At 52.6% G+C, this 23,914-nt stretch overlaps 1 protein-coding gene across 6 annotated transcripts; it reads left to right on the plus strand.

Moving 5' to 3' along the window:
- Positions 1-133: 133 nt before the first annotated feature.
- Positions 134-23,393, plus strand: EXOC3 (exocyst complex component 3). 6 transcript variants are annotated; one of them, XM_082382968.1, is made up of 13 exons: positions 134-222; positions 1,414-1,604; positions 3,814-4,033; positions 11,514-12,195; positions 14,008-14,125; positions 14,723-14,848; positions 15,814-15,914; positions 17,779-17,889; positions 17,991-18,141; positions 19,260-19,382; positions 21,370-21,531; positions 21,823-21,950; positions 22,427-23,393. In XM_082382968.1, the coding sequence occupies exons 2-13, from the start codon at positions 1,461-1,463 to the stop codon at positions 22,596-22,598; spliced, it is 2,238 nt and encodes a 745-aa protein (XP_082239094.1). In that variant the 5' UTR covers positions 134-222; positions 1,414-1,460; the 3' UTR covers positions 22,599-23,393. The 6 variants fall into 6 exon arrangements, 5 of the variants coding, with proteins under 5 accessions (XP_082239094.1, XP_082239095.1, XP_082239096.1 ...); XM_082382969.1 differs by having other exon boundaries at positions 171-251; XM_082382970.1 differs by lacking the exon at positions 134-222 and adding an exon at positions 263-422.
- Positions 23,394-23,914: the final 521 nt, after the last annotated feature.

Genomic DNA, 23,914 nt, shown 5'->3' on the forward strand with positions numbered 1-23,914 from the left:
TCGCGCCCGCCCGCGCCGCTCCGCGGCCCCGCTCTGCCCCCTCCCGGTCGCGCGGTCCCGGCCAGTCTCGGCTGCGCCCGTCGGCAGCCGGTCCTCCAGGTCACTCACCGCGCGCGCCGGGCACGCAGCGTCCGGACCGCCCAGACCCCACCCTTCCAGTGGCGAGACCGGAAGCGGAAGTGCCTGCCGGCCGCTCACTTCCGGGCGGCGGCGGCGCGCACGGTGAGGCCGCTGCGGCAGGGTGGTGCCAGGTCGGTGGTGGCGGTCGCCGCCCGCTGCCCCTTCCCCGGGCTCCGGCGGGTGCGGGCGCGGCCGGGAGGCGGTGCGGGTGGCAGTGGGGTTCCGGGGGCGGCCGAGTCGAGCCGCGAGGCTCGCGTCCGCGTAGGGGCCGACGACGCGCCGCGCGAGGAGGGAGGAAGCAGGTGCAGAGCTGCGCGCGCGGGTGGCGGGCGGGGAGACGCGCGGCCGCCCCGGGGTGTCCGGCCCTGTGCGCGGGCCTGTGATCAGGAAAGGGGGCGAGGAGGGACGGCGCCGCAGCCCCGCTCCGTGGGCGGGCACGAAAGGCACTCGTGTGCAGGGCCCTCGGGGGTCTGCGCGGACTTGGGTGGTGCTCTGAAAGTGTGTGGGGAGGGGTGAGAAATGTCTTTGAGGATTGTGCACAGAAAACACGCATGGAGACGGGCGGCTAGTAGCTGAAGTCAGTCCTCCTCTGCCAGACGCTCACCAGGTGTGTCCGTAGCTCCGTGGCTGGGGTGTTCGTGGAGCTGGCGCTGAAGGCAGGTGTGCTTGGTGTCCGAGCACCTGTGCCCTGTGCGCCGCACCTGAGCAGAGTGCCTTCTGCCCTCTCACCTTTGTTGACTAGGGCTGTTAAACAGCAGGAAATGGAATTTGGGGTACTGCAGACAGTGGTTTTTGAGGGGAATGGCAGGACGGGTGCTGGAACCTCAGCTAGGGAGGGTAAGCTGCGTGCTGTCCCTCTGCCTCCACGTGTTCACGAGGTGTCCTGGCGCGGCCCCCGCCCCCCGTGTGTAAAGGGGTGGTGTGAGGGCTCTGGAAATGAGAAATTGGCCCTATCTGGGGGAGAGAAGTGCCCTGGAGACTGACATCTGATACGATGAGTTGTCTGGGGCCCACATAGAGGCATCGTCTGTATGTTAATAATCTTATACCTGTAATCGCCCCTGCTCCGCCTAAAGGTAAAACTGTGTTCTGAAGGTTTGTATTGCTTATCGAGGAGTTCATAATCCTAGTTCAACTTTCTTTCAGGTTTACTGGGTTAATGATCTCGAATGCTCTCATTAGATCCCCGCTGTGAACAGCACTGTTGGTGGAGGGGGGTAAGTTTTGCTGCTAACATTTCTACCTCCCTAACACATCTTCCTCCTCCTGTTCCCTCTCTGCTTATGGACACAGGATGCCTCTAGCATGACAGGCGCAGAGATTGTGCCAGCTTCGTAGCCATGAAGGAGACGGACCGGGAGGCTGTTGCGACAGCGGTCCAGAGGGTTGCTGGGATGCTTCAGCGCCCGGACCAGCTGGAGAAAGTGGAGCAGTATCGCCGAAGAGAGGCCCGGAAGAAGGCCTCTGTGGAGGCCAGACTGAAGGTATGAGGCCAGAGTGGCCACGGGCACCTGCTTCCCTTCCAGACGGGACAGAGGCTTTTATCTCAAGTTTCAGGCTCCTGCTTAACAACTGGACTTTGCGATGATGTGGAAGGGGGCAGCCTTGAATGTTACCTTGACTTAGCACGTTCCTTCCAACAATATACTGCCAATCAGTAGATTGACAAGACTGGGGGAATGTTGAAAACACCAAAGGAACAACCTTTTTGAGCACCCAGAAATGTCCATTTAACTTTTTAAAAAACACTAGAAGAGTAACAGCTTCTCTTCTTTATTAAAAGCTCTTCTACAGAGTGTATCCAGAGAGCATTTTGTTTGGCTCATTCTGGTACATGCTGTAGTAGGCTGACTGCGTACCAGGCATGCTGCTGGCCCTGGGGCAGGAAGGAGGGGAGCTCAACACATTTATTAGAGTGTGTGAGAGTGAGGCAAGAAAGAAAATCGATCTTTTATGATTTGGATTGGCTTTCAACTTAATTCACACGGAGGAAGGGGGTTTTATTAAAATTACGCACACTTAGTGTAGTTATAAAAACGTCGAGACCGAGGCCTGCTGTAGTTGACTGACAGCACAACGGTCTTGAGGACTCGAGAGCGCGTTTGAGGAAGGTTACTTCTCATGCTGACAAGGTAGTGAGGTCACCTCTCCAGTCGAAAACATTAGCGTCAGGTAAGTGCAGGTGTGTTGAGACAGGATGAGGGTCATTCATTTGCACCAGTGAAGCAGCCAAAGACCTGTTGGACTAATTTGAAACAGTTTCATGTCAATTTAAAAAATAGTTTAGGGCTTTCTTGGTGGCACAGTGGTTAAGAATCTGCTTGTCAATGCAGGGGACACGGGTTCGAGCCCCAGTCCGGGAAGATCCCACGTGCCGCAGAGCAACTAAGTCCGTGCGCCACAACTACTGAACCTGTGCTCTAGAGCCCGCGAGCCACAACTACTGAAGCCCGTGCGCCTAGAGCCTGTGCTCCACAAGAGAAGACACCGCAATGAGAAGCCCATGCACCGCAACGAAGAGTAGCCCCCGCTCGCCGCAACTAGAAGAAAGCCCACATGCAGCAACGAAGACCCAATGCAGCCAAAAAAAAAAAAAAGGAAAAAAAAAATAGTTTAGACCTGCTACGTTTTTATTCAGAATTTTGTTTTATTTTATTTTATTTTATTTTAAATTTATTTTTGGCTGCGTTGGGTCTTCGTTGCTGCACGTAGGCTTTCTCTAGTTGTGGCGAGCAAGGTCTACTCTTTCTTGCGGTGCGTGGGCTTCTCATTGCTGTGGCTTCTCTTATTACGGAGCACGGACTCTAGGTGCGGGGGCTTCAGTAGTTGTGGCGCCCGGGCTTAGTTGCTCCGCAGCATGTGGGATCTTCCCGGACCAGGGCTCAAACCCCTGTCCCCTGCATTGGCAGGCGGATTGTTAACCACTGCGCCACCAGGGAAGCCCTTATTTAGAATTTTCATCTGTTCTAGGAACTTGTGGGATTAGCTAACAGTTGTTGTGGTTTGTTGGAATCGTCGATTATTTCTCAGCGCTACTTAGTGTTTCGTGGGTGAAAGGGATCCCCGGCCACCACTGTGCTCCCTGGTCCCTTCCTTTACCGCCCACCTGCTGCTGCTCCTTCATGCCCTCTCCGTTCTGACTGTGCAGCTCACTGGCGGGCATCGCCACGTGCTCTCAGAGTGAGTCTGAATCTCAGGTGTACCAGCTCTGCGTCGTGGGGCCGGCCGTCCTGGAGCGCAGTCTGGCTCTGGCCGAATGGCAGGAAAGCCCTCTCCGCTTAAGCTGATGAGCAATTCCTGACCGTGTCTCCATCTAGTGAGGGCCCGTCAGGAAGCCGAGGGGTGCCTGAGAGGTGGTGTGGAGAGTCCTTCTAAGGGCACCGCTTAGGGGCGGCCCTGGGGCTCGGGGCACTCCCACGGTGGAGCCTCGTGTTTTCAGGTCAGGGGGCTGGAGGAGGGGTGTTGTGAGGTTTTCTCAACAGAGCTTTAGAAACGTTTTGTTCTAAGGCAGCAGTGGAAAAAAGGACCAGTTACCTTATGAATCAGTGGAACCCTTGTTGCGTTTCATTGTCTTGTCTGTGGGCATTGGCTGTTCTCTGCTATTGAAACGCCTCTTGTCTACACTCTGAGCCTCCTGGGAAGGTCCGCTCGTGGCCGTCCCGGCTCTGCTCACCCACCCCGCGTCTTCCCCAGGCCGCGATCCAGTCGCAGCTGGACGGGGTGCGCACGGGCCTCAGCCAGCTCCACACCGCGCTGAGCGACGTCCAGGACATCCAGCGGTCCCTGGCCGACGTCAGCAAGGACTGGAGGCAGAGCATCAACACCATCGAGAGCCTCAGGGACGTGAAGGACGCCGTCGTGCGGCACAGCCAGCTCGCCGCCGCCGTGGAGAACCTCAAGAACATCTTCTCAGGTAGCCGGGCCGCGCGCCCACCACGCTCGTGTGTGTCTCCTTGCCCCGTGGGCGCTGCAGGGCAGTTGCAGCTGTCGGCGCCCTGCTCAGAGGTGTGGTTCCCGCCTGCACAGTTAGGTTCGTATTCTGAACACGGGCGGATGGTCAGTTGAGTGAATAAAGGCTAGTAGGACGTCTGTGGTTCTGAAATTGTCAGGACAGGCACAGGAACGTGTAGCTGAGCAAGCGCCGCGTGAGCGCCGTTCCCTCGGCTACCGTGTGGCCCAGCGGGACCGGCCAGGCGCTGGAGGATGAAGGTGCGCCGCCCGCCGCAGCGGCTCTCGGTCTGCAGGCGGAGCAGCCCTGCGAACCGGACGACAGGGCGCGGTTCCCAGACAGGAAGAGCGTGCCTGGGGGCGGGCCAGGGGGCGGGCCAGGGGCGGATAGGGCACGCCCTGGAGTCTCAGTGCCCGTGGGAGCCGGGCCGCGGGGTCCTCGGGGCTGGTGGGGAAGGTGTGGGCGCGGGAGGGGCCCTTTCAGAACCCTGTCCCGGTACCGCGCCGGCGGAGGAAGAGTGCCCCCCGGCCCGTTTGGGCTCAGCGTCAGCCGTCAGCCGTCACCAGCGCAGGGTGCCCTGTCGTGTCCGGCACGCCCCCTCGTGCTCCGCCCCCTAGAGCTCATCCCTCCCCTCGTCCCCTTGCCGCTGTCGGGGTCATCAGCATCCCAGCCGGAAGCCTTGGGACGGTCTGACCCCTCCCCTGCCTTTATCTGGTGTCTGGTCTCTGGTCTCAGCGAGTTCTAGCTGCACTTCCTCCGAACTCTGCTCGACCCCTGAGTGTAATCTGGTGCAGTTCTTCCCCTCCGCCCACCACGTGTAAACCCGCAGCATGGGTGGCCTTGCTCCTGGCCCGGTTCCGCTGGCCTCCTCCTACGTGTCTGATGGCAGCATTATTGAGTACTTGACCCCGCCCCTCTGTGCGTGCTCGGCTTCCCGGGACCTGATACCGAGGGCCGTGCTCCGGGGCCCTTCTCCGCCCCCCGTGATGACGCGGCGCTGCCGACCGTGGTGGGTGCTCTGGAAGCGGCTCCTCGAGGTGACTGTTGACGACCTGGAAGTGGTCCCGTCTCCCTGCAGAATCTCCGTCGTGACATTCAACCAGCCTTCCTAGTTCATTTCCCTCTTATAACTTCCTGTTGACTGACATTTTCTTCCAGTCTTGTAAAGCTAATGCCAAATGACCAAAAAGTTACCTTTTCATCCACATGACCACATTTGGATCCACATGACCAAAAAGTTACCAGTTCATCCACAGAGGTTGAAAATAATTTTCTTCCTTTGATGAACAATGAGGCTGTGATGTAGATGTGGTTTTTGTTAGGACTGTGTTTCTGTTGGGAAGATGCTGTGCTTGTTTGGCTCCCTTCAGACTCTTCTCATTGCCTGTAATTCAGTAGTGTTGTGCACACAGCCTGTTTTTTCTCCACACTTTTAAAAATTATAAAATATGCATAATGTAAAATTTACCATCTTGACCATTTTTAATTGCACAGTTCTGTAGTATGAAGTACTTTCACATCGTCGTGAAACCATCACTATCCATCTCTAGAACTCTTCACCTTGCAAAATTGAAACTTTGTTATATAGTGCTCTGTGTCAATTCTATCTCAGTAAAACTGAAAGAAAAAAAACCTGCAGCCATTAGATGATAGCTCCCCATGCCCCCTCCCCCCAAGTCCCTTACTAGGTATAGGTCTATTTAGATTTTCTGTTTCTTTGTGGTTTAGGTTTTGTGTTTCTAGGAATCTGCACTTCATCTGGGTTATCCAGTTTGCTGGTGTACAGTTGTTCATAGTACTCTTATAATCCTTTTTATTTCTGTAGAATTGGTAGTAATGTCCTCACTTTTATTTCTGATTTTAGTTTTGGAGTCTCCTTATTTTCTTAGTTCATCTAGGTAAGATTTGTCAATTGTTAATCTTTTCAAAGAACTACCTTTGGTTTTGCTGATTTTCTGTTTTGTTTTTCAATTCTCTGTTTATCCCTGCTCTAATCTTTATTATTTCCTTCCTTTTGGTAGCTTTGGGTTTAGCTTTTTTTTTTAAGAACTTTTTCAAAAAAAATTAGTATAGTTGACTTATGTTAGTTTCTGGTATACAGCAAAGTGGTTTAGTTATACACATATATATACACATATATGTAGGTATATTCTTTATCATATTCTTTTCCATTGTAGTTGAGGGTTTAGTTTATTCTTTTTCTAGTTCCTTAAGTTGTAAAGTTAGGTTGTTGATTTGAAATCGTTCTTCTTTTTTAACTGAAGTGTTTATAGCTGTACTTCGCCCTTAGCACTGCTTTGCTTGCATTCTGTAAGTTCTGGTATGTTGTGTTTTCATTTTCATTCATCTCTAAGTATTTTCTAATTTCCCTTGTAATTTGTTCTTTGGCCCATTGATTAAGAGTGTGCTGCTTAATTTCCACAAATTTGTGAAATTTTTGTCAATTACAGATTTCTAACTTTATCCATTTGTAGTCAGAGAAGATATTTTGTATGATATTTATCTTTTAAAATCTATTGAGATTTAGTTCATGGTTTAAATGAATTCATGCCTAATGATTTAATTTAATTCATGCCTAAGGGTATGGTCTGCCCTAGAAAATGTCCCATGTGCACTTGAGAGGACTGACTGTGTGTGCTGTTGTGTTGGGTGAGGTGTTCTGTATAAATCTGTTAGATCTAGTTAGTTTGTCGTGAGGTTCGAGTCCCATTTCCCTACTGATCTTCTGTCTGGTTGTTGTGTTCATTATTGTGAGCGGCATATTGAAGTCTCCAGCCATTATTGTAGAACCGTCTGTTTTTCCAGTTCTGTCAATTTTTGTTTCATATATTTTGATGGTCATTAGGTGTGTAAATGTTTATAATTTTATCTTCTTACTGGGCTGAACGTCTTATTAATATAAAATTCCTTCTTTGTCTCATAACCTTTTTTGACTTTGAGTCTGTTTTGTCTGATGTTACGACGGCCACCCCTGCTCTCTTTTGGTTACTGTTTGCATGGAATAACTTTTCCCATCCTTTCACTTTGAATCTATTTGTGTCTTTGGATCTCAAGTGAGTCTTTTGTAGGCAGCGTAAAGTTGGATCATGTATTTTGATCCATTCTGCCAGTCTCTGTCTTTTGATTGGAGAGTTTAATCTACTTACATTTGAAGTAATTACTGGTAAGGAGGGACTTAATTCTGTCATTTCCCAACTGTTTTCTGTATGCCCTTATTTTGTCATTTTCTGCATTATAGACTTTAATTGATTTTGTTTTTGTAATGAAGTGTTTTAATTCCTTTCTCAATCCTTTTTTTTGTATATTCTATAGCTATTATCGTTTTTTTGTTCCCATGGGGATTACATTTAACATCCTAAAGTTATAACACTAATTTGAATTTATACCAGCGTAACTTCAATAATATACAGAAACTCTGCTCCTATACAACACTGTTCCCATCTCCTTTCAGTTATTGATGTCACAGAACTACATCTTTATACATTGTGTATCCAAAAACATAGACTAGTAGCTTTTTTTAAAGAAATGCATTAGTCTTTCAAATTACATAGAAAGTAAAATGTGGAATTATAAACCAGAGTTACAGCAATTCTAGCTTTCTATTAGTACTAGCTTTGAACTAATATTTTTTTTTTCTCTCAATGTACTGGTCTCTTGAATTATGTAGAACAAAAAGAGTTACAAAGCAAAGTTACAATAATACTGGCTTTACAGTTGCCCATGTATTTACCTTTACTGAGACCTTCATTTCTTCCCACAGCTTCAAGTTGCTGTCTGGTGTCATTTCACCTGCAGGACTTCTTTAGCATTTCTTGCAGTGTAGGTCTAGTGGTCACAAACTCCTTCAGCTTTTGTTTGGGAATGTCTTAATTTCTCCTTCACTTTTGGGGGACAGTTTTACCAGATATAGGATTCTTGAGTTACAGTTTTTTTTCCTTTTAGCACTTTGAATATTACCAGCAGGCTGCTTTTTGTCCTCCAAAGTCTCTGAAGAGAAATCTGCTGATATTCCATTGAGGATCCCTTATATGTGATCAGCTGCTTTTCCCTTGCAGCTTTCAAGATTTCTCTCTCTCTGTTTGGCTTTCCATGGTTTGATTATAATGTGTCTCGGTGTTGGGTCTCTGAGTTTTTTCTGTTTGGAGTTTCTTGAGTTCTTGAATGTTTATATTTATGTCTTTCATCAAATTTAGTAAGTTTTTGACCATTATTTAAAATACAGGCACACCTTGGAGATAACGCAGGTTCGTTTTTAGACTACCTCAGTAAAGCAAATTATCTCAGCAAAGCGAGTCACGCGAATTTTTTGGTTTCCCAGTGAATATAAGTTATGTTTACATTGTGCTGTAGTTTATTAAGTGTGCAATACCAGTATGTCTAAAAAAAACAATGTACATACCTAAAATAAAAAATACTTTATTGCTGAAAGATGCTAACCGTCATCCAAACTTTCAGCGAGTGATAATCTTTCTGCTGGTGGAGGGTCTTGCCTTAATGTTGATGGCTGCTGACTGATCAGGGCAGTGGTTGCTGAAGGCTGGAGTGGCTGCGGCCGTTTCTTAAAACAAGACAGCAGTGACGTTGGCTGTGTTGACTGACTCTTCCTTTCAGGAATGATTTCTCTGTAGCAGCAATGTTGTTTGATAGCATTTACCACAGGAGAACTTCTTCTAAAATTGGAGTCTGTCCTCTTAAACCCTGCTGCTGCTTTGTCAACTAAGTGTATGTAATATTCTAAATCCTTTGTTATTTCAGCAATTTTCACAGCATCTTCAAACTTCAGGAGTAGTTTCTATCTTAAGAACTTTCTTTGTTCATCCATAGGAAGCAACTCTGCATGTGTTAAGGTTTTATCATGAGATCACGGCAGTTCAGTCACATCTTCAGGCTCCGCTTCTAATTCTGGTTCTCTTGCTCTTTCCACCACATCTGCCATTGCTTCCTCCACTGAAGTCGTGAACCCCTCAAAGTCATCCATGAGGGTTGGAATCAGCTTCTTCCAACCCCCTGTGAATGTTGGTATTTTGACCTCTTCTCATGAATCACGAGTGTTCTTAATGGCATCCAGAACGGTAAATCCTTTCCAGAAGGTTTTCAATTGACTCTGCCCTGATCTATGAGAGGAATCACTATCTATGGCAGCTGTAGCCTTAAGAAATGTATGTCTTAAATAATAAGATTTGCAAGTCGATGTTATTCCTCTATCCGTGGGCTGCAGAATAGATGTTGTGTTAGCAGGCATGAAAACAACAAGGATCTTGGTGCACGTCTCCATCAGAGCTCTTGAGTGGCCACGTGCATTATCAATGAGCAGTAATGTTTTGAAAGGAATCTTTTTTTCTGAGCAGTAGGTGTCAACAGTGGGCTTGAAATATTCAGTAAACGATGTTGTAAAGAGACGTGCTGTCATCCAGGCTTTGCTGTTCCATTTATAGAGCACAAGTGGAATAGATGTAATATAATTCTTCAGGGCCCTAGGATTTTTGGAATGATAAATGAAGATTGGTTTCACCTTAGGGTCACCACCTACATTAGCCCCTAACAAGAGAGTCAGCCTGTCCTCTGAAGCTTTGAAGCCAGCCACTGACTTCTCCTCTCCAGCTGTGAAAGTCCTAGACGGCATCTTCTTTCAATAGAAGGCTGTTTCGTCTGCATTGAAAATCTGTTGTTTCGTGCAGCCACCTTCATGAGTTATCTCAGCTAGATCTTCTGGAGAACTTGCTGCAGCTCCTACACCAGCACTTGCTGCTTCACTTTGTGCTTCTGTGTTATAGAGACGGCTTCTTTCCTTCAACCTCATGAACCAGCCTCTGCCGGCTTCAAACTTTCCTTCTGCAGCTTCCTCATCTCCCTCAGCCTTCACAGAATTAAAGAATTAGGGCTTTGCTTTGGTTAGGCTTTGGCTTAAGGGAATGTTGTGGCTGGTTTGATCTTCTGTCCAGTCACTAAAACTTTCTCCATATCAGCAATAAGGCTGTATTGCTTTCTTACCATTTGTGTGTTCACTGAAGTAGCACTTTTAATTTTCTTCCAGAACTGTCCTTTGCATTCACAGCTTGACTAACTGTTTGGCACAAGAGGCCCAGCTTTCAGCTTATCTCGGCTTTCAACAGGCCTTCCTCACTCAGCTTAATCATTTCTAGCTTTTGATTTAAAGTGAGAGATGTGCGACTCTTCCTTTCACTTGACCATTTAGAAGCCTTTGTAGGGTTATTAATTGGCCTAATTTCAGTATTCTTGTGTCTCGGAATAGGGAGGCCTGAGGAGAGGGAGAGAGCAGGGGGAGCAGGGAGAACACACACCACGTTTGTCAGTTACGTTTGCCATCTTATACGGGCACGATTCTTGGTGTCCCAAAACAATTACAATAGTAACATCAGAGATCACTGATCGCGGATCACCATAACACTGATAATCATAGTGACAAGTTTGAAATATTGAAAGAATAACCAGCCGTGACACAGAGACACGAAGTGAGCAAATGATGTTGGAAAAATGGTGCTGATAGACTTGCTTGATGCAGGGTTGCCACAGACCTTCGGTTTGTAAAAAATGCAGTGTCTGTGAAGCACAGTAAAGCGAAGCACGGTAAAACACAGCATGCGGTAGTTGCTCTGCCCATCTTTCTTTCTTGTTCTGGGACTCCTACAGTGTGCACCCACAAACCCCTTAGGCTCTGTTCACTCTTATCTAGTCTGTTTTTCCTTTTATCCTCATGCTTGATAATTTCCTTTGTCCTGTCTTCAAGTTTGCTGATTCTTTCTTCTGCTTGATCAAACCTGCTTTGAAAATCTGAAGTAAATTTTTCATTCAGTTACTGTTCTTTGCTCCACGTTTTCTTTTAGTTCTTTGAGCGCGTTTAAGAGTTTACTTTAGAGTCTTTGTCTAGTCCACCATCTAGTCCTTCTCGGGGATGGTTTCTGTTGGTTTATTTTTTCCTTGAATCTCTGTTCTCTTCTATATCTTCGTATGCCTTGTGATGTTGTTGAACGTTGGACATGAGAATCTAATAACATGTAACTCTGGAAATCAGATTTTCCTCTTTGCCAGGGTATGCTGATTTTGTTTATTGTTTCTGTTGTTTTGACTGTTGCAGGCTGCGTCTGTGCTGAGGATCAGGCTGAGATGTAAACTCAAGGTCTTCTCAGGTCTTTCTGAGCCTGTGCCTCTCCTGGTCATTTGCAGTCAATTGCTACTTTTCTACTGGTGCTGAGAGCTGAAATGCACCAGTATTAACCACAACTTACTTTCACACCTTTCCCTGGAAGTTGTGTGCCTTCAGTAGACGCCAGAGTTCCAAATTAGGTACTCAGATGGAGTCTGTCAGTGCAGCAGTTGTCCAAGTGGGAGACAGATTGCGGGTCACCCTTGTCCCCATCTGCCCGGAGTCCTGCATGGCCCTCTGTGTGGTTTTTCACGGTGCCATCTGTGCCTTTCCCCGCAGTGCCTGAGATCGTGAGGGAGACCCAGGACCTCATAGAGCAAGGGGAGCTGCTGCAGGCCCACCGGAAGCTGATGGACCTGGAGTGTTCCCGGGACGGGCTGATGTACGAGCAGTACCGCATGGACAGCGGGAACGCGCGTGACATGACCCTCATCCACAGCTACTTCGGGAGCACGCAGGGGCTGTCCGACGAGCTGGCCAAGCAGCTGTGGGTGGTGCTGCAGAGGTCCCTGGTCACCGTGCGCCGTGACCCCACCTTGCTGGTCTCAGTTGTCAGGATCATCGAGAGGGAGGAAAAAATTGACAGGCGCATACTTGACCGAAAAAAGCAAACTGGCTTTATTCCTCCTGGAAGGCCCAAGAACTGGAAGGAGAAGATGTTTGCCATCCTGGAGAGAACCGTGACCACCAGGATTGAGGGCACACAGGCGGACACCAGGGAGTCTGACAGGATGTGGCTCGTCCGCCACCTGGAGATCATAAGGAAGTGCGTCCTGGACGACCTCATCGTCGCCAGGAACCTGATGGTGCAGTGTTTTCCCCCCCGTTACCAGATTTTCAGGAGCCTCCTGAACGTGTACCACCAGGCTCTGAGCACACGGATGCAGGAGCTCGCATCAGAGGACCTGGAAGCAAACGAGATCGTGAGCCTGCTGACATGGGTCTTAAACACTTACACCAGGTAACTCCACCTGTATGCCTGGCGTTTCTTGCTTCACAGACACTGTGGGTGAAGCATGCTGACAGTTCCTAAACGTCTGCCGAGTCCTCTTGCTCAGGGCGGGTGCTCAGCACCCACGGGCGCTGCCTTCTGGCTGACGCGTCTCCTTTTGGTCCATCTGTGACCCGAGGTCGGGCCCGGCCCGTGGTCGTGTGCACGCTCTTGCATTTGGGTGGTGCCTGTGCTCTGGCTCTTCAGTCCGTAGTGAGCAGTTCGGCATTGCGTTCCCTGCACTCCTGACCCGCCTTCTCACGGTGACACTGAGAGCGGGTGCTGTCACCTGTTGGACAGGTGAGGACACGTGGACCCAGGAGGTCCTGAGACATGCACAGAGTCACGTGCTGCTGAGGAGACACCAGCTCGCTCCTGCTGGCTTCTGACCACCCGAGTCTGGTTTCTTCTCACCAGCATGAGAGGAAAATCAGCTCTCCTTTGGCACTTCAGCCTTGAGGTTTTGTCACTTCATAAAAGGGCTGTGAGCCACTTGGTGCAGGCATTACTTTGAGGTAGGGTTTGAAAAACGAGCCAGGGGTGGGGTATTGTGAAATTCTTTTAGGACTAGCTAGAGAGAGGAAAGCACGTTTTATTCTAGCCTGTCTTGTCGCTAGTGTGTAGAAATTAATTAAACTTCCCGTTTTAGCAGTAAGGTTTTGGGATTTTTTTGGTCTGTGTTTGTTTGTTTTTTGGTAGCTGCTTGTAGTAGAGAATATGTACATTTCAACACGGAAAGATATAAAGAGAAAGAAAACATCGTGTTCATTGTGGCTGGTGCTCTCTCTGCTTTCCTGTGCTGGGCCTGGGCCTCGGCGCCTCCTGCGTGCCGCCCTCCATTGCCATCACCTGATCCTGTCGTCGGGTCACCCTCGAGGAAGACCGCTCACCATCACCTTCGTTCTGAGGCACAGGGAGGACCACGCCCCAGGGTCACACGGCCCTCGGGTGGGGAGCAGGACTTGCATCCGGGGTCTGGGCCCTCGCCGTGCTCCAGCCACCAGACTTTGTGCATTTGCGTGACCTGCATGGTTTTAGGCCTTGGTTCTGTTTCTCACTCACCACGTTGTAAGCATCTTTCTGCCCTTGGCGATTCCCGACGGCTTCTTGTTGCTCACCACGTCCTATCGTATTGGAGTTTCTTACGGGAAAAGTTGGACTGCTTTCACACTAGAAACGTTTTCATGCGGAGTTAAGGTTCTTGGGGCAGAAATAATCTAAGCTGTAGATGGTCTGTTAATGTTTGCAGAATCTCCTGAAGTGCTCTTTCACTCAGGAAGACCTTGGAGGTCTCAGGAGTGGTGGGCAGGCTGTTGATACTCGGGACTGTCAGTGTGGATCCGCGCTTGGGGAGTCACCTGAGCAATCAGCCTTGGGCGTGTAGGCAGCTAGCCGCACACCTAGCTTTTGTCTGTTGTTTATGAAAACTGTTTTCTGAAGCTTGGTTCACACCCCTCCCTCCTTCAGCGCCATAGGCTGAAGGCACGGACGCTTTCCTTGCTGACGCGCGTTTGGTCGCAGGCGTCAGGTGTACTCCGCTCTGGTCCTTGTCCTCCTGCTGGACCAGCGGCATTAGCGCCTGTGCCCTGCGTTTCCAAATTCAGTGCTTGTCTGTTGTTCTCCAGCTCAGCTCAGCTCTGACCTCCTACCTGCCAGGCCCTGGTCTTCCTCAGGGGGCACTGTGGGTGGAGCAGACAGACCTTGCCCTGCAGGCCCCTGGGACGGGGGGTAGCAGCACCCACCTGAGGGGTTCCTCTTTCCCCTTCCTGGCTGTGCCCGCAGTGCAGAGATGATGGGGAACGCGGAGCTGGCCCCAGAGGTGGACGTCGGCGTCCTGGAGCCTCTGCTTTCTCCAAACGTGGTCTCCGAGCTGCTCGACACCTACATGTCAACTCTGACTGTGAGTGGAGGGATGTGGTCCCAGATGGGCCGCGTCAGGCTGCAGCCGGGACCCGTCTGGCCGTCGGGCTTCCCGAGGACGCGCGGCTCTTTCTGAGAAGTTGGGTCTGGAGATGTCCTGGCTGTGCCGTGGCACCTGCCCGCCTCACAGCGCCGAGCCCGGGAGTGGGAGGGCGGCAGGCGGCGGGGGGATACTGCCCAGTGCCCTCGGGGGTCCCAGGGTGCGATGAGGCGGTCAGGTCTGCTCCTGGGACGCGGGGAGCCTGACACCAGGCAGCCTCTGACGGAGGCGCCGAGGCTGTGCTGGGAAGCAGGGGCGGCTGGGGCAGCGGCCGTGGGGTCTGGTCTCCGTGAATGGCCTGCCAGAGGTATGTAGGTCTCGTGCTTCCCTGTCCTGACTGACCTGGCCCGTCCTCCAGCATGACCGTCGTCCAGAAGGTTAAGTCGAGGGAGGCTGGCGGGGTCCCACCCGTGGAGGTGGCTTGTCCTCTTGTGTGGGGACTGGGACCCCCAGGGGGCAGTGTTTGCTTCTGCAGCTGCTCCGCTGAAGAGCGGCCCGTTGACTCCAAGGCTGGTTCTGTTCTTCCCTCCTGCTTAGTCGAACATCATTGCCTGGCTGCGGAAAGCCCTAGAAACAGACAAGAAGGACTGGGTGAAAGAGACTGAACCTGAGGCTGACCAGGACGGCTACTACCAGACGACACTGCCCGCCATCGTCTTCCAGGTACCGGGCCTCGGGCTTCACAGGTGTGCACGCTTGTGTGCTGACGGCGGAGAGAACCTGCTTCTCTCTGGAGCTGAGGAGCCGACGGTCAGACTTGCCAAGTAGTTTTGCCCACGGTCGCAAAACCTCATGTTTTTTGTTCTCCTAGTGGTTTTTGGTCTCAAACCAGAAGCTAATTATATGTTATGTGTGTCTGATGCTCACATTTGAGTTTGCTTATTTCCTGATGTAATGGCCATGTAAATGCGACACAGTCGAGTCTGATCCGAGGTGCTCTGGGAGGAGTCTTCCAGGTTTCTAGGTCATCGTGCGTTCTTACAGTTCGTCTGCTCTCCTTCTCTGGCCTGTCCAGTCCCCTTCCTTTGAGGAACACTGCTGACGGTAGGAGGGCCGAGCCGTGCTAGAGTGGTCTCCTTCTGCCGATGCGGAGCGTGGGCTCCAGCTGGGCTCTGCGTGATCCCATTAGTCCGTGACATGTTGGGCTTCACCCTTTCCTTTATTTTGGAAACTGACATCCCGTGAGCACATGGGGTGAGCTCTGCCTTCTGGCCCTTCTCCACCTTCCCACATCTGGCGCCCCCAGCTCCAGTGTGTATCCATCCTCCTAGTGCTTAAGAAACCCACATCACAAACCATAGCCCAGCCCCTGGTACCCGTGTGACCCCAGCCACACCCGACCTCCCTGGACCCCTCGTCTCCCCGTCTCCCCGTGAGAACATACGTGTCCCCCTGTGGAGACCAGCCTGTTTGCAGGTAATTAGGAAATGATTCCCTGGGTTTTTTTTTACCTGGTAAGAAAGTTTTGTGTGTTTGTTTGAGTAACTTTGTTACTTTTCACCTGGCTTCATTTTTTCCTCTGAATTTGGACTGTCCTGACTACCAGTTAACAGGTGGGGGGTTTATATAATGGGAAATCTGCACGCTCCTGAGTTTATATCAGAATTCATAAGTTCTCCGATTTTTAGATGTTCGAACAGAACCTTCAAGTCGCTGCTCAGATAAGTGAAGATTTGAAAACAAAGGTACTCGTTTTGTGTCTTCAACAAATGAATTCTTTTTTAAGTAGGTATGTATTCTCGCCAGTGTGCTAATTTAGAAAGTGTTTCTTTTTGTTTGTTTTTTTAATGGAGAGCAAAACTGTGTTGATCCTAATCTGGCTAGTATTAAAAAAGAATTCAAGCCTGGATTCACTGTAGTCACCTTTTTCTTTTAGTCAGAACTCAAGCCCTTTCTTGTTATCTGCCTTTTGAATGGGTTGCATTCCCCCGGGGTCCCGGGTGTGATGGTGTGGGGTCCTCAGCAGTGGGCTGGTGCTACTGCAGCCTTGGAGCTGGGGACCTCCTTCAGTCAGCCTTCCTGTTGTCCCATTTCCCGGGGTGCCCTCCACAGGGATGCTCCCCCCCAAGTTGTACACAAAGGAGATTTTCAAACGTATACAGAAGTAGAAAGAATGGCCTAAAAACCTGTTTAGCCCACCATCCAGGTTCAAAAGCTGCCCTTTAAAGCCACCCCTTGCCTCATCTGGCTCCCCTCCCCCTCGCTCTGCTGAAGTACGCTTGACCCTTGAACAACATGGGGGTTGGAGGGGCCGACCCCCTGGTGCGGCTGAACACCCACATGTGAGCTTGCGGTCGGCCCTCCTGCCGTGGTCGTGGTCACGCGTCCACAGATGAGCCAGCCTCGGCTCGTGCGGCGCTGCAGTGTGTGCTGACTGAAAACATTCACGTGTAAGTGAACCTGCACACTTCAGACCCACGCTGTTCAAGGCTCAGCTGTGCTTTACAGCAAACCCCAGACGTGGTGGCATTTCATCCCCTGCATTCCCTACCCTAACTGCAGTGCCGTCAACCACACGGAACTGTCAAGAGCGTTCCGTGGGGCCGCCTGACACCAAGTTTGGGTTTGGGTTTTCCCACTGGTCTCAGACCCACCTGGTTATAGCTGTGTGTTCAGACCAGGTCGGCAGAAGGCCTGCACGGTGTGGCGCTGGAGGGCAGGCCCTCCCGCTCAGCCGCTGGCTCGTGGAGACGCACAGACCCTCCTGTCCCGTGCCCTCCAGCCTGGCCTCACGCTGCCGTCTGCCCACGCACCACAGGCTGGCTCTGAAGGCCGTGGGGCTCCTCCGTGCTTCCTTCCTGTGTGCCCGTAACCTGGCACGGGCTGTGCGCTCCACGCTTCTGCTCCTGTGGCTCGGGTGCCGACGGCCAGACCCCTGCTGGGAACCCCGTCAGCTGTCCACCCGTGGGTCATGGCCTGAGTTAGTCATCCCGTGGGGATCGTTCTGTAAAGTAGATGTTTTCCTCAGCAGCCTCAGCTGTGTGCTTACCTGAATCATGCATTGGACAGAAGGGTGGAACAAATGCTTGATTACTTCCCTTTAACTGCCCGTTTTCAGTTTGCTCCTTCCTTAACATCCATTGAAAACGCATACAAATTTATACAGTGTGTTGTGCTTTTCTTGTACTCCCGTATATGTTTGAGAATCTCCGTGATAAATTCAAAACTGAAGTAGGTAGCCATCTCAGTTGTTTTCTTGACATGTTAAAGAGTCTAATTTATTCTTAGTTTGATTTTTTCAGGGAAAGTCTCAGAAAAGGACATTTTATCTTAACATTTGATTGTGTTCCGAACACTATTGTATGAGTTTCTAGGTGAATCGTGTCAGATGAAATAATACCTTCCCAATTACAAATGTTTCAGAATATTTGTAAAATCAGAACACTGAGCCATATTTCAAAGCCTGATAACGAAATTAATTTTTAATGCTCTTTTTTAGTTGATCAACTTCTATTAGCCTAGGTCACCCCCCCCAGAATCCTTTATTTTTGAAGACTCGTCTGGCCAGATGCTAGCGATGCAGAATGTGATTGTGGGGCCGCGCGTTGGCGCCGTGCCGCGAGGCTGCCCTGACGTGGCCACGTGTCCCCCAGGTACAAGGAGGAGGTGCAGCTGTACAGGGAGGAGCATCTGCGGAAGCGGCAGCACCCGCACTGCTATGTGCAGTACATGATCGCCCTCATCAACAACTGCCAGACCCTCAAGTGAGCAGGGGGCCCTGGGGCCGCGGGGCGGGGGGGGCCCTGGGGCCGCCTCACCGGGCCCCTCTGTCTCCTCCTCCGTCTCCTCCTCCGTCTCCTCGCAGAGAATCCATAGTCAGTTTAAAAAGAAAGTATTTGCAACATGACACGGAAGAAGGCGTGTCTCTGAGCCAGCCGAGCATGGATGGGCTTCTGGACGCCATCGCTGAGGAGGGCTGCAGCAGCCTGCTTGAGGAAATCTTCCTGGACCTGGAGGTGGGCACCGCGGGCTGGGTCCCCTGGTGTGGCGTCGAGGAGAGACCCTTCCGGGAAGTGTTAGAGACCAGAGCACTCAACAGGTTACAGGGTAGAAGCTGGTATTGGAGAGGAGACTGGTTACGGTCATTAGCAGATTCTTGCTTGAGGGCACGAGCAGGCCTTCACGCCCATCACACAGCCGGGCTCGGGTTTGAGCAGAGGCACAGAGCACAGCCATAAACAAAGTGCATTCAGATCACATCCAAGGCGCGGTGTGTGATGAGCAAGTAAGTTTATTTCAGAAGGTATGAAAATGGCTCAGCATCATACAGAACTGGCAGAAACCAGAATGTATTTAAAAAACAGAATCATGATCATCTTGGGTCCTGCAGGGAAGGAGCTCCTGGGGTGATGGGTGGTATCATTTCATGACATCTGTAATTTTCTCAGAAATGGTTTAGAAAACAAAGTGTATTTAAAAAGACAGCATAATAGAGAAATAGGCAAAGAACATGAATAACTATTTCACAGAAAAAGGAGTCACGTGTCCTGAGTAAGAAACAGAGTGCCTGGTCTTAACTGCTCTTCAAAGAAAAACAAATGAAAACTGAATATTTCTGTTGCTTACCAGGACGGTAAGGGTTAAGAGCATGGCTACCACGTGATGCTGAGGGCATGAGACTCCTGGATTCTCTGTAGAACTGGGCATCGGTACAGTTATGGGAAGGCAGTTGGCACAAGGTTTGGAGGGCAACAGTCGTCAAGGTTGTAGTTTGCATACTTTCTGACTAATAACTTTTAGTTTTAGGAATTTCACCTGCAAAAATACACAGATTCAGTGCAGCATTCTTTATAATTGCAAAATGAGACATTTTAAATGTTCATCAGAACTGGTACACAAATTACAGAGCATCCACACAATAAACAGGTATAGTCAGTTCAGGTGAGATGTGTACGCACAGACCCGCCCTTGCGTCTGTAGAAGTCTTTATGGTCAAAGCGCACGTTTGCAGAGTGTCTGCGTGAGCATCGCTCTTGTGATCAGAACCGCAGGCGGGCGTAGGAAGGTGGCTCCAAGCGCCTCTCTCCCGAGGACAGGCCGTCATGAGGGTGTTCTCTGTGGTCTGTGCTTTCAGCACCATCTCAGTGAGCTGATGACAAAGAAGTGGCTGTTAGGATCAAACGCTGTAGACATCATCTGTGTCACCGTGGAAGACTATTTTAATGATTTTGCCAAAATTAAAAAGCCATATAGAAAGGTAAGAGTGTGGGGCACACATGTGGCCTGAGTCCCCTGGCATCTTGTGTAGAATTTGGTGTCATCAGTTCTTGGGTGGAAGTTCACGGGTGGTTTTGTGAACCCAAGCAGGTCGGAGACGTTGAAGGCTCTGAAGGTGGCAGAGGTAGAGGTGATGGGGCATGCACCTTGCTGTCCAAGGCCATGCTGACACGGCCGCAGACCCAGAACCCCGTGGGTGGTGGGGACTTCCTCAGCAGGGACCCCTCAAAGGGCGGGTGGGGCTGTGGCCATGGCTCTGATGAGAGGCTGGAGAGGAACGGCAGTTCCCTCTTCACGTCCACGCTCGGGGGCCAGCAGGCGGCTCTCAGCACAGGGCCCACGGGAGACTCCAGGGTCCCCGGCCGTCGGGGTCCCCTCCAGGCCCTGTGAAATGCCCCAGTTGCCATCTGGGGCTCAGGCAGCTTTCTGCGGGGGAATTCTCAGGGCCTTGGGTGGTTTTTGATGTTGTTGCTTTAAAATCAGCCTTTCTGTGTCTGGTTTACGGAAGCGTGAGTGGTTTGACACACAGAGCTCAGGTGCAGACACTTGAGGACGTGTCTCCAGGTCCTCCGGGCATCCCTGAGACGCTTGTCTCATTGGTGAGCAGCGTCAGTGTGTCATTTCGTTTCTGGTTCTTGTACCTTCATGTCTTCTCTTTGTCTCGCTGCCCTGGCTGGGACCCCCCAGCACGGGGGCACACCTCTGTCTCATTCGTAAGTTTACATTCTCCTAACCCTGCCATTAAAGGTGATGCTTGCAGGGAGACCCAGGTGTTTTAAATCCACCTGGTTGGTCGCTTCACAGCTGTCAGGAGCCTCTGGTGGTTAGAGGTCGGTGGGACCAGCTCTGTTCAATTTGGAATTTCTTGTTGCTTGTACAGTTTTTGGTTCCACCTTTTGTGTTTCTCAGCATTCTGTCCTTTGATCTAATAGCGGGTGTGTGAAGTCCTCGGGGCTTGTGTCTCAGCCACTCCTGGTCCAGGTGGCTCGCCTCCTGGAGCGGCTGGGAGCCCACAGTCTCACTTGCTCTGCCAAGAGCCTGGCCTCCACCTGGGTCCCTGCAGCTGCCGGTGTCGTCTCGCTTCGTCTTGTTTGGGGCCCTTGGGGTCCCCCTCACTGCCCGGCCTCCCTGGTACACAGAGCTCCTGATGTCTGTTGTTGGGTCTCTGAGGCTGCGCCTTGGGTCAGCGGAGTCGTGCTCGCGTGTTCTTGGGTGACTGCCAGGTGTCCCCTCTACCTGAGGGTGGGCTCCTGAGGAAACCACGGCCTTCTCCAAAACTTACCCAGACGTGTGGACTCGGGGCTCCTCTTTTTCCGGAAGCTCGTCACACCATCTCCAGAGACTGGTCGTTGACTAGCCTTCTGTGCACGAGGTGTGATGTGTGTGGAGCCCTTCAGCCTGTGAGGGGCAGAGCAGGGGCCTGGCCCAGGGTCCCCAGTCCTCCCACTGAACCCACACCCCACACTGCTGGGCTGAGAAGCTGAGAGACGCATGCAGGATGGGCAGGGCGAGGAAAATAGACCCGGATCCCCCGGGGGGGGGCCCGTGAGCCACCGGACGGGTCTCAGTGAAGCGGGCGCCGCGCTGGCACCTGCCCCTTTGCCCCCGACGGGACGCTGCTGTGCAGCGGGTCCGCGCCCAGCACGACGCGCCTGGCGGGGCTGCAGGTGGGCGTCCCCGCGGCGCACTTTATTCTCGGGGCTTTCTGGAATGGACATGAGCATCCGAGGTGTCCAGGCAGTACCGGCTTTTGCGTCTGCCCGTGTCCCAGACGTGAAACACGGTGAACCTGCTACAATTTTCTAAAATAGAATTTGTAATAAAGGCTCAGGTGTGCTTCCTTTGTTGACTCTAAAATTTGTTATCGATGAGAAAGGGGGAGGAGCGCGCTGGCCCGTGCACGGTGGACCTGGGCTCGCCTTGGGGCCCGCGTGCCAGGCTGACCCCGTTCTCCGTGTGCCCCGTAGCGGATGATCGCCGAGGCGCACCGGCGCGTGGTGCAGGAGTACCTGCGGGCCGTCCTGCAGAAGCGCATCTCGTTCCGGAGCGCCGAGGAGCGCAAGGAGGGCGCCGAGCGGATGGGGCGTGAGGCCGAGCAGCTGCGCTTTCTCTTCTGCAAGCTGGCGTCCGTGAGTGCGCCTGGCCGGGCCAGGTCCCTGGGGCCAGTCGCGTCGGGAGCCGAGCGCCCCACTGCTGGTCTCCTTCCGTGAGCCGGTCTGTGTGTAGACCTGCATGGCTTTGGGGCTGGGGGGCGGCGGCAGCTCTAGCCCCAGCGCTCGCTGCCCCTGCCCCTCAGAGAGGGGCCGCTTGCCACCGGGAGTGAGTCTGGAGGGGTTTGCCGGCCTGGTGGCCTCCGCCGCAGAGGGCGTGGCGGAGGCCCCGGTGAGCGGCCCGCTCAGCCCCTGTGCTCTGTCCTGCAGGGGTTTGGTGAGGAGATGGATGGGCACTGTGACACCATCGTCGCCGTTGCCGAAGTCATTAAGCTCACGGACCCTTCTCTGCTCTACCTGGAGGTCTCGACTCTGGTCAGCAAATACCCAGACATCAGGTAGCGGCAGGGTCATTCCTGAGGTCGCTGGGGAGAGGGAGGGCCCCGGGCATTAGGTGGGAGCCTCCCGGGTGAGTGTGGCGGGTCCGGGCTCCCGCGAGGACCCCAGACGCCGTGCGGACGGCGATGCGGGCAGAGTGGGTTTCAGAGACGACAGCGGTGCCTGCCGGCCCCACCGCGGGTCACGGTTCCCGGGTGTCACCAGGCCAACACTTGGCGCTCGGGGCGCCGATGGGAAGGTGGCCGAGCAGACTGGTTGCTGGAGGCTGATCCTGTGCCGTGTCGAGGTGGAGCCGAGGAACGGAGCCGGGCCCCTCCTGCGTGTGGGGGAAGGGAAGGGGCTCCCTGGTGCCGGCTCCCCGCCAGCCTTTGTGAACCTCCGGGAACCCTGCCGCCCGGTCGGGGGCCGGGGGGCTTGAGTCTGCTTCGGAGGCTGGGTGGCCGCGGCTGCACCCTGACGCCCCCTCCCCGCCCAGGGATGACCACATCGGCGCGCTGCTGGCCGTGCGGGGGGATGCCAGCCGGGACATGAAGCAGACCATCATCGAGACGCTGGAGCAGGGCCCGGCCCAGGCGAGTCCAGACTACGTGCCCATCTTCAGGGATATCGCGGTTCCCAGCCTGAACGTGGCCAAGCTCCTCAAGTAGCCGGCGGGGCGCCCCCCCCCGGGCGTCAGCTGCGTGCCTGGGGGCGGCCTTGTCTCTGGAGAAGCTCCCCCTCGCCTCTGCGCTGTGTACACACTTCTGAAACTGCTGCTCAGTAAAGAGTCTGGACTTCTGCTGGGAAATGCGGGCTTCCCGCCGTGAGGGTCTCTTCCTGGTGATGAGCCAGCCCGCTGGGGTGTGGTGGGCGCACTGCTCCCCCCCCTCCCATGGGGGCACACCTGCCACCGGCTGGGTGTGGCGGGTGAATCCCCGCTGCCTGCAAATCCATCTCACTTCTCCACCAAGTGAATTGCAGAGTCGCACCCTGAGTAAGCGGTGAGCCCCGTGTGGTCCCTACCCCCGCCGCCACCCCGCTGGACAGGTTTCTTGCAGCTGAGCTCCGAGGGGGCCACGGGGCTGGCTCCAGCGTTCGCCCCGTTCCTCCTCCCGTGCAGGACGTGGCGTGTGCAGTGCTGGGCTGCTCTGAGGGTTCCAGTTCCTTCCTCACAGGCTTTCAGGACGGAAGAGTGGATGCTGTGCTCTGATTTCCTCCTCACGAGGGGTGAAAAGTTCACAGGTGGGACTTTTTTCTTGGAAGAATCAAAACCTAAATGGAGACATTAGGGTGTTCTTACAAGCGTTGCTCAGAAGAGACGTGACCTTCCTCCAGGTTTCTTGCCAGTGTGCTGTCTTAACATACACGTTAATCCAGTTCCCTGCATGACGAGACTTAGTGTCTAGTAGGTAGCGGTGCTCAGTACACGGGTTTTGAATTAATAAAGCCGAGTGTTAACAGTCGTTAGTCATTGCCCCTTATGATAATGAAGATACATTTATTTTTCCACTGGCTGAGAGAATTTTCACTCTGAGTTACTTAGGGAATAAATACCCGGGGTGACTCTTCACAACAGCAGACCCAAGTGACCTGTGCTGTCCTTGCTCTGATTACACAGTGGCACCACAGGGCAGGCAGGGCCCTCGGTCGCTGGGGACACCTGTGCGATGGTGGGCCCCGAGCTGAATGCCAGATGCCACCGTGTTCCAGCGGGGCCAGGAGGTGTGGGGAGGGCCACGGCGGAGGGCCACGTCCCGGTGGGTGGGCGGTGGCGTCCACGCCAGCACCCAGGGGAGGGTCACCTCCGGGTCACTGGGCGAAAGGCTAGCAGGTACCCACACCGGAGGCCAGTGCCTGCCTCTTGATCAGGCTGCCACGTGCCCGGTGGGGGAAGTGGGTGTACCAGGACGGACAGCCTGCGGCCCACGCCAGAAGGCAGCTTCACCTTGTCAGGCCGTGGCAGACTCACCGAGTCTTCGGGTGG

This window comes from Balaenoptera borealis (assembly GCF_965194805.1).
Source record: "Balaenoptera borealis genome assembly, chromosome: 2".
NCBI lineage: Eukaryota > Metazoa > Chordata > Mammalia > Artiodactyla > Balaenopteridae > Balaenoptera > Balaenoptera borealis.